At 50.8% G+C, this 10,571-nt stretch overlaps 1 protein-coding gene across 1 annotated transcript in view; it reads right to left on the minus strand.

The window, feature by feature from the left end:
- Positions 1-10,232, minus strand: part of epha10 (EPH receptor A10) — a gene marked incomplete at both ends in the record, with an annotated part of 179,505 nt that extends 169,273 nt beyond the window's left edge. The window contains one exon of the mRNA XM_080004599.1: positions 10,199-10,232. Coding sequence (XP_079860725.1) covers positions 10,199-10,232 — 34 coding nt within the window. The remainder of the gene's footprint in view (positions 1-10,198) is intronic.
- Between the last annotated feature and the right edge of the window lie 339 nt (positions 10,233-10,571).

Below are 10,571 nucleotides of genomic sequence, written 5' to 3' on the forward strand. Positions count from 1 at the left end.
CTGGCTATGTGGCCACCGCAGCGGTGTGTCAACTCGCTGTTGGAGAAAAGAGAGCCAGAAGGGGCAGCTGCTATAGCTGCTACCGCTATATCGACAGTGCGGAAAATTTGTATTGAAACCGTTTAATATTCAGCATCGCTAGGTATATAAAAATTATATAAAAATTATTAATATAGACAACACGAGCCTGCAGACTTTCTTTTGCTCATCGGCCTCGTGAGCGTGGGCATCGGTGGATGCCGATTATCTCAAAGTGTCAGATATCGGCGACCAATTAATTGGCCAACCACAAGTTCCAAATTCTGTGTGCAAGGTCTTCGCAAATTGGGTGCACGTCCATCCTCTCTCGGTGAAATTCTGAATAAGAATAATTTAACAAAAACATTGCAACACTCAATTGGTTCTCTTTATCTCATTGTCTCCATTTTGTCTCAAAAACGTCTGAAACAGAAAACCTATTGGACGGTCTGACCGCCAATCGATATCCACTCTAACTAATCTTCTAACTCAGTCCAGTTGGCTCACGTGCATTGGGAATTGGTTGAGAAAAGCACAGGCTGTGTAATCATCTGCCCCTCATTTTCTGGAACCAAAACGTTTATTCCTTTTTGCTTTTGTGAGGTGGGAAAGTGAATGGGTTTGAGACTGGGACGGGTTCGCAGCGGAACAAGCATACGCTGCGTCACCCCAAATCTAACACCTCTGATTGCATGAGGGAAAATCTAATTCAACCAGGGCAGGAATTATTTTCTTTATCACCCCGCCTCCCACCCACTCCATTTTCAGCTCTTGCGTACTTTGCCGAGACACAGGCCATCGCGGTGCGTGGGCAAAGAGCTTGAATAAATTTGGCTCGGCAGAGAATGAGCCACATGAAGAGTGGAGGGGCGGAACGCTGGCCTCGTAATGCCACGACCGGCTCGGTGGCCAACTTCCTGTGTTGACTGACTCCTGACTGGGTGCTCATATTCTTGGCCAGCCGGCTGAATAACGTGCCGACTGGCAACCGGGAACACACACACACACACACACACACACACACACACACACACACACGGTCAAAGGTATCAAACAGCACGTGAAACACTTAGTAGTGCTACTCTGATTGCAATCAAGACCCTGGATGTCAAAGACCTATACAGAACCTCAAAGGTGTACAAACACACTCAACCAATCACCTACAAAGGGCTTTATTCACAAGGAAACCAGTATCACAAAAAACAACAATTACCAATAATCACAGTCAGCACGCCTCCAGTATTACAGGAGATGGGATTGATGGAGATGCACAAATTATCAATCGGGTCACAGAGGAGGCTGCACACACACACACACACACACACACACACACACACACACACACACACACACACACACACACACACACACACACACACACACACACACACTCTTCAGTATGTGTCACAGTTTTGGGGCCACGATGTGGGTATCTTTATATTGAAGAAAAATAAAAACATAAAAAAAAAAAAAAATTTAAAAGGTGTAAAAAAACTGGAAAACTTAACAGGGCTGGCTCTTCCTATAGGCCAAAATGACTGCCAGGGGCGATATCCCCCTTATTTAACGTCTCCTTATGGAAGGACACAAGTGGGTATGGTTCGGTAGGGACACAGCCCCACAGCCCCACACACACACACACACACACACACACACACACTTTAGTGCCAATGACTTTCTCTACTGCGGTGTATTCCTCTGTCCTCTCCTGTCCTACCCATCTTTATCATTCAGCGCACGTGTGTGTGTGTGTGTGTGTGTGTGTGTGTGTGTGTGTGTGTGTGTCTGTGTGCGTGCGTGCGTGCGTGCGTGCGTGCGTGCGTGACCCCAATTCCGCCGCTTGGCCCTCAACACACTATCGTTGCACATGTGCTCTCTTCCCCACCCAGAAGCAGACCCCCCCCGCACGTGAATCTGGTGATAAACTCGGGCGAGCAGACCACCTGCCGACAGGGTAACCTGCGTTACCAGCTCCATCATCCTCCGGCCACCTCCCCAATCCCCCCCACAACGAGCCCCGTGCACTGGCAGACACCAACACCCTTTTATTACGGACACTCTTCTCGACGGGAGGGCGATCGCTTCAAGACACCGCCTTCACTCCCCGGGTGCGAGAGAGAGTGTGTGTGTGTGTGTGTGTGTGTGTGTGTGTGTGTGTGTGTGCGCAGGTTAGAGGGCTGTGGCGATATCATGGCGTGCGGCAGCGGGGACGGGGCGGGGTGGAGGAGGCGGGGGGTTTTGGGGCTGGGGGGTTGGGGGGGGGAGTTGGTGGTGTCATGGAGGTGATTGAGGCAGAGCCGCGCGATTTATGTATTTATTCATCAGCCGGGAAGCTACGCATTAAAAGGTCGGGCAATTTTCCAGGTCAGCGGCAAATCCACACTGTGTGGAAGAAAAGGAGAGAGGAGAGGAGAGATATGACAGAGAGAGGGGGAGGGAGAGAGGGAGAGAGAGAGGGGGGGGGGGGAGGGGGAGGGAGAGAATGATGTTACCATGCTCACCGGGATGAGAAAAGGTGGTCCAGGGGGACAGTGGCAGTTGGACACGCATCCCTAGGCTTACGACGCCCTCGTGCACGCGCACGAGGTTCTAAGCACTTAGATACGTGTGCATAAACAAGTGTGTGTGTGTATGCGTGTGTGTGTGCGTGTGTGTGCGGTGTCGGCGCACACGTGCCGCCGTGCTCGCACCCCGGCAGTGGTTAATGAGTTTGAAAGGTCAAGCGGCTCTCAGGAAGACGGATAGGGTTTTCTGGGCGCGGCGTACAGTAATGGTTTACGAGGCCCTGCAGGACACACTTCCAACACGGCGGCCATTACCAGCACCGGGCAGAGGAGGGGGGAGGGGGTCGCCGCAAGGAGACAAGGACAAGACTGCTGTTGGGGGGGGGGTTGTATCGCAGGATGTTAAGTTGGATTTCTGACCATGAAATCGAATCGGTGCGTTCACGTGCCCGCCGGGATTTCAGGCTTTTTGATGCGATGGTTGCGACTGAAAATGGCAGGTTTTTGCAGCGGCGTTTAAAAGTCGTGACGCAATTTGTGATTCTTTTTTTTGTTTGCGTTTTTTCTTTTCCTCCAGATGTACTGCGTTAATTGGCAAAATTTGGCAAAACTTAAAAAAAATATATATATTTTTTTTTTAGCTCAAAGTTACAAAAAAACATAAACAAGCAATATTTTATTTTTGCTTTGGTTCCTAATAATACGACAAATAAAGTTTATAATCAGTGTACGGCAAAGCGCCAATAAAATCAGTACCATATGGGCGTTCTCTTCTCAGGGCAACATGTTAAAGTGGTCTGATGATTTGGCCATTGAACGTGGAAAAAGTTCGCATCAAATTCAAGTTCTCGCAAATATTGTGGGAATTGGTTGAATCAGCATTGATTAAAGTCATCCCAAAAATCGCGATTTCCTGTTGCAAATCTTCAAATCCAAAAGGCAGTTAGTGTTTCACTATAAGTGAGCGAGAACGTAAACAAGCTTGTTTACACAGTTTAAACAGGGCGACGAGATCTGGGACACCAGAAAAAAAAAAACCCAAAAAAACCAGGATAAAATCGGATGGAATTGGAAAATCCTTAAATGTCCCCGAATCTTGGGGTGGGGGGATAAACCCTTGTTTTTATTTACACACGAACACAAACAGCGTGAACGTCCAACACAGCAAGTCCAAATCCTCCCCTGGCCCGTGCCAGAGTGCCAACGAGGCCAGGGAGCGCACTCGAGGCCAGCGAGCGTGCTGCGATGCTGCCTCCCTCTCTAGAACCTCCAATCAGACGGACGCGACCCCCTGCTGCTCCAGCGACTCTAATCCCCATTTACAATCAGGACACCATCTAGAGCCGCCGGGACTTCAGTCAAGCCTGAGTGCAGTCCAGGAAATTAAGCTGCGGCCCAACCAGCAAGAGTGAGCGAACCCTACCCCGAAGAGGGACCGGGCCCCAATATGTAGATCAATATAACATCAATACTGCGACACGAGACCCTCATCCTGAGTCCTACTTGGTGTAGTATCGCAATCTGGTGAAACGTCTTTCAGGCTGTGTCACAGTAAAGTATTTTATTTCTCTGACCGTTCTCACCGTTGCCTCTGGCTGTTTGGTCATAACATCCACATTAGGGACCGTTTCTCAGATATTTCCTGCGCGTAAATAATCTTACGGAGGCACCGACAGTCATCCCACAGACGTTGTCCAACGACCCCCATCCAGAAAGGTGTCTTTGTGGGTGCTCGGGAACGAGTGTGTTAATATGAAGAGGCTCGTCGCTGGGATGCCCACGCGGCGTCTGACAGCGGTCGTTCCGGCTCCGCGGGATCGTCCGGGGGACACAGGAACGCGGGGAGATGCCCGGGAGCGACGCGATGGGAAGGAATCAAACTTTTACGCTGCGCAGCAGGCACAAGGCCAGAGGGACAAGGCAATAACGAGGGGGCCGGGCAGGGCTGCAAAGGCGAGCAGCGGTTTGCGACGGGAGTCGAAAGGACGGGCCCCCGGCACGGCCGTGCAAATCTGTCTGACGCCCCCACACGCGGCTCCCGCGCTCCCCAAACACGCGTCGTCACGTCGGACACGGCGGAGGGGGACCAGCCGACACGAAAAGCACATTACGAGGCATTACGCCGTCTCAGGCCGGCCATGCACTCCGCGGCTCGCATCAGCCGGACCTAATGAGGCGAGCGCTGACACAGCGCGGCAAAGATGAAGGGACAAGGCTCTGGGGGAAGCGAGGGGCAGAGATTAGTGGCGAGGGCCCGAGATGGCGGTTGGGGGGGGCGTGCGAAGCAGTGTGTTCCCATGCGTGCTCCAGAGAGAGAGAGAGAGAGAGAGAGAGACATGAGCAGCCGTCCCGGCGTGCTCCGAAGAAAATGGGGGGGGGGGGGGGGTAGGGGCCGCCTTTTTAATCTCAGTCGCCTCGTCAAAACATTCAGACGCGGCCACGTCCTCAGTCCTCGTGATTTAGCCCGGGGCCTGAAGTTTGATCCCAGGGGCGAGCCGCGGCTCAGCAGACGGCGCGGGTACGGTCGCGGCGAACGCTGCAGGCGGGGCCGATGTCCGAGCCCCAGAGGTTGCCTTTCCGTGACGCCGACTGATGCCGCATCCCACCTCGGCCGGTGGAACTGACCGTCTACACCGCTCTCCTCCGGGGGCTCTCCATCAAACTCCCACGCCTTGAAGAGGCGTCGCTACCTCCTTCGCTTATCTCTTCGCCAAATATGGCCAAAGGTCCGTAGCCGTAACAGCAACAGAGGCCGCATTGTGTCATTTTCGTTTGGACAATAGGGATTTTTATTGTATTTCTTTTTAAGCTGGGCAGACATTTTATGACCTTTATTTCAGTACCTTCAGTATAAAAAAAACAAAATATATTGTTTCAGAAGCAGTATAAAGAGGTTGGGGCATTGGTGCTGATGTTTCCCCACCCCCACCCCCCAATAATCAGCTTCTGTCCCCTTGGCTTCAGTAGATTTGACTTGTCAACCGGATCATACCAATTTGTGGACACTAACCATGTCATTAAGCTAAATAGGGCTCATTCTGAATTCCCAACTAATGGCCAGGTGGCTGACAACCTGCCAATGTGGTCGGTCGCGAGGGCGTACAATAACACACAGAATCTGATGTTAAATCCCTCCCTTGCACTGGTAATTAGGGGACGCCACACAAAAGCCCAGTTCAGCCAAACAACTTGACACAATGTCTTGAGGAGAGTGGCTCCGGCGGCGCAGTCATAAATCTCCATAAATTCGGCTCCAAATGGCTTACTTGGCGACCAAGCTGCCGCCACGGCCGTGCCAAGTGCCGACATGAGTATTTCGCGAGCGCTCCGTCGAGCGGGCGCCCTCTTTCACCGGCGTTTTCGTTGAATCGGGCCGCCCGGCCACGCCGCCGGGAGCCTACCTACCCCGCCCCTGCACCCGCGTCCTAGCGGTTCCCACGAATACGCGCAGGAATAATCTTTAACCGCCGCCGCCGACACCGCCCAGACATGCCCAGTGGCTTCCCTCTGTCCCTAATTACCAGCGCCAAGTTTGAGCCGGAGCTGAAATGAACAGCCTTTGGCTGGTGTCGAATACATAATCTCTCACCTTGAGTGCAAGAAAGCTTTGAGTCTGGAAGCCTGTCTGTGTGATTTTATAATTTATTTTGTTATGTAATCGAAAGATGTGTTGCTGAGTAAAGTGGCATAACCCAGTTAAATGGAATGTATAATAACATGGAAAGCGCATCTTCTTGCTTTACTTCAAATATGCTGCCGCGCCGTTTGTGTCTGTGGGAAAATCGACGGTCGCCGAGAACAATGACGAATTCCTCTCTCGGGCCAATAAATGCGGATTCAACGGTGTCGGTTCAATTCATCAGCGCCGTTCTCAGAGCATTCTCCTGTGTCAAATCAAACATTCTTGCCGTCCACGTTTATCTGGCGCAAAAGACGCCCAGCAGAAGTCTCTGCCGGAAACACAAAACAAACAAAAAAAAACAAAAACCCTGGCATCGAAACACACCCACCCACCCACCCACACCCACACCCACAGTGATGCTTATCATCTTTAGACACCTTGCGACAGAGAACGCAGCCAGAGACGCTCTCCTCTAATCCACTAGCATCAAAAATCAGCACAGACAAGGAAATTGTTCGAGGCGACATCGAGCCAGGGCCAGATTGGGGGAGTTTTGCTTCTCTAATGTCTGCGTTGTGGTGGTGGTGGTGGTGGTGGTGGTGGTGGGCGGCTGTAGGGATGCACGGCCTTGTTCTAATTTTTCCACTATTTCCCTCCCGCGACCTTTGAAGAACCTTTAGAGACGAGCCCCTGAAGATCACACATTGTTCCCAGGCAGAAGCGCACGCGACTTTGGAGAGGAGCGCGCTAAAGCCCTGGTCCTTCAGCGCTAAATATCAGGCATCTGTCTCGGCCGCTCGGGCTCCGCGCAGGTATGTGCAGGATTTACGGTAGCCAGGCTCGGCAAATGCGAAACAGAGCACTTGCCTGAAAGTAGTCTTAATCCCTTGAACATGGCTTTACACAACATTCGGCGACGTTAATATCAAGCTTTCCATATTTTTAACCATCAAGACTCTCGACCGCCGCCAGAACTGAGAGGCTGCGGCCTCGCCGTAGTCGACGTTCATGAGCCGACCTTCGAGTGGTAGGTGCCGACTCGCTCACCAGCGCCAGCTAGAGGCGAGGATCGGAAGCGTTCATGTCAAGTACCTCGACTCGGGGAGTGGGCGTGGCTTATCGATGTGGGCGTGGCTTCCCCGTGTGTTGGTTTGATCCGATCGGCCGAACGCCGCTTTGTGTACCTGACGATCATCATGAGAATGAGTCAAATAAACTAGGGACACTAAAATGCATATCAATTTATACCTTTTTGTATCAGCTGTTTTTTTGGGGGTTTTGTTTTTTTTTTACAATGTGAAGAAACTGAACAAAATACCTGAAGGGTAAAATTACCAATTACGGTAGAAAAATATTGGTGTTTCAGCTGCCTCGACTTTAACCCAAAGTCGCCGTCCTCATTCAAGATATTGCATCTTGGGGTGACTAACTTAACTCAATCTACCCAGAGGTTGAACAGAAGACCGCTCCTCCAGACCTTTTCCTCTCTCTCTCTCTCCACGTGCCACTAAAAGAGACATTTTAACTCAATCAATAAAGCTCGATAAACTGCGTCCAGAGCCGCAGTCTCGCCGCAACGCCTTCATCCATCACACGCAGCTGCACCGCGCCCCTCCTCCTCCAACGTGGCCCAAACACCTGCTCAACCCCTGCAGCATGGGGGAGGGACACACACACACACACACACACACACACACACACACACACACACACACACACACACACACACACACACAGTCGGAGTCGATGGCGAGCATCGAGCGGGTGGGAGGTAAATGAGGAAGAGGCCCACGCCGCCCACCTTGGGCCGCCGTGTCCGTTTCATTGCACGCAAGGCGCCGGGAACAAAGCGACGGGGACGGCACGTTATTCCACCTCCTGCTTCCCCCACCCCCGCCCCAACCCCCTGAAACCTCCCCCACGCCCACTGCTTTTCCACGTCCCATTCTGTTCTCCATTATTCCTTCCGCATTAGGGATGCGCCGATTGTTATATTCTGGCCCGATAGCCGTATTTAAGATGACAATGTTTGTTTTTTGTTTTTGTCGTTATTTATTCCCCCTTTTGTGCCAGGGGAACAAAGAAATCCTCACTCTGAGAAAAAATAAACAAAATAATCAATAAATAAATAAGTCTGTCAGCGCTTCATCACACTATCTTTGAATGAGCACAAATTCAATCGTACAAATGCATGAAACAACTTTTAATATAACCTTGCTGTAGTGATGGGAATTTGAAGCTCTTTGAAGGGAACTGGATGTCCTGGCGCAGTTTGTTTCAGAGCCCGCGTCAAGAATATTTTTTTCCCCTCCCATTATTTATTTATTCATTCTTTATAATATTTTAAAAAAAAAGTTTCACAATAAAAAAAAAAAATTGACAAACAAAGTACTATAGTTGGTTATTTTTGTGCAGAACAGGTATAAAACACATACATTTTCACACATAAATAATAGTAAAGTAACCTTTAAAAAGAAAAAAGGTTTATCAAAGCAACACAATCTGAAGCTTTGCACTACAGACCGGTGCATGTGTGCCTTCGCTTTGTGAACCCGACGTGGCCGCGCGTTCGCTCCTTTTCACCATGGCTGAATGGAGGAGGAAACATCTGCAAATGGCACGACATACCTGTCTGTAAAACTGGGCGAAAAAGAAGTCACCCAGCGAGACTCTGTTCCCTTCGTTCCCACAACACAGCCAGAGTTTAAATAAATCCGATCAATCGTGAATCATCCCAACACTAGTTTGCCGCGGCTGCCAGAGTTTACAGAGCCAGCGGAGCCGTTTTCTCCGGAATATCACACTTAAATGTCTTAAATGTGACCCACCGCATTAACTTTTGGATCACGTTCTGAAATTTGACATTCGGTTTTTTTTTTCCCCCACTGATTTTTTTTGCTGTTTTTTTTCCACGCTTTTCACTAATTTGAAAGTGTAGCTTCCAAACAGGACGTCAGAGAGAGACGTTGTGGGAATCAAGCAAATATTTTGGAAGCCAAGACTAATTAAAGATTAAGGTTGTAGAAAACGGAAGTTCTGAGAAACATTTCTCAGAACTCTTCAGATTTCTTAGGCTTGAAAGTCTTTCAAGAAGCATTTCCAGACTTTTGCACAAATTACACAAGTACTGCTTTTAATGCTAACATTTGGATAGTGTTGTACTCCTTCAATTGAGATAATGTTGAATGTGTTTTTCTGAAATAATATTTCAATCATGAATGTATTAAAATATTTGAAAATGCATACAGTATGTGGCAGTGTCTCCTACCACAAGCCTCTCAAGTGGGGTTCTCAGGGCCCTCCGGCAGAGAGACAGGGCAGGGTTGTAAACACCAGTTTACTGTGGGCTAGCTGGAATTAGCCCAGGAGCAGATGGAACATGTCATGACAGGGCTCCTCTCCTGAGTGAGTGTGGGGATGGGGTAACCTGTTGTTCGTTAGACCAACCAATGAGCAACAGGTATGCAGCCACCCTGACTCCGGTCCCTAATTACCTCGATCCAGGTCAGGTGTGGCGGCTCACCACTCCATCCCCACACCACATACCCCGACACCAAACTGAGGGCAGGGTGCAGGGGGGCAGAGTGCATCCTTGCCCCAGGGCGACGATGCAGACTCCCCTTCTCTCTTCCGGAGCGTGGGACCTCGAGCTGCTCTGTTGGCTGGCGGAGGCGTGGCCCGGCTTGGCTGTTTTGCGGGGGCTGCTTGGAGGGGTGGCCTGGTGGTCTGGCTGCCGCCCGGCGGGGGCTGCTGGGCAGAGAAGCTGGCTGCAAGTGGTTACCAGTGGTGGTTGCTGCGCCTGCTTCTCCGCCGGTCCTCCGCCGGACCCCCCGGGTGCTGCTGCTGCCAGTCGGGAGAGGGTTGGGGCTGTGGCCGCCCGTTGAAACCCTGGTGGCTCCAGGGCGCCTTCGGACGGCCCTTCTGTGTCCCGGTTCAGGTGCCCATTGCGCACGGTGCTTCATTCCATGAGTGTTTCGTTCCATAAGGAAACAGGCAAAAATTAAATAACCTACATCAAAGATAAAAACACACTGTTCTGGCACGCTGATCCCACCTGGGTTGGCGCCGTCGGAGCGCAGGCGCCCCATCGGTACCATCGGAGAAATATATGTAAGAAAATAAATAAATATAAACTTGATTCATTGTTGACCTGTGGTGTGTGTTTGATTTGTCTTCTGATTAAAACGTAACCGCTGAAACAAGTTGTGGGAAGTCTCTGCCTCTACGGAACGTGGCGGCAGCTAGTGCCGCGGGGGTGGAGCCCGCCTCGGCGATCAGCTGCTGCAAGGAGGAGTGTGGTTTGTCAGCGGGGGAGAAGGTGGGCTACTCCTCTGCCAAATCTACGTCCACAATGAGCCGCGGAGGTGATTTTTCTGGTAAGTGTGGATAAAGTTAACAGTTTGTTGGAAAGCGGAGTCGTCCCCCGT

The sequence above is a fragment of the Zeus faber genome (assembly GCF_960531495.2).
Source record: "Zeus faber genome assembly, chromosome: 1".
In the NCBI taxonomy this organism is placed as follows: domain Eukaryota; kingdom Metazoa; phylum Chordata; class Actinopteri; order Zeiformes; family Zeidae; genus Zeus; species Zeus faber.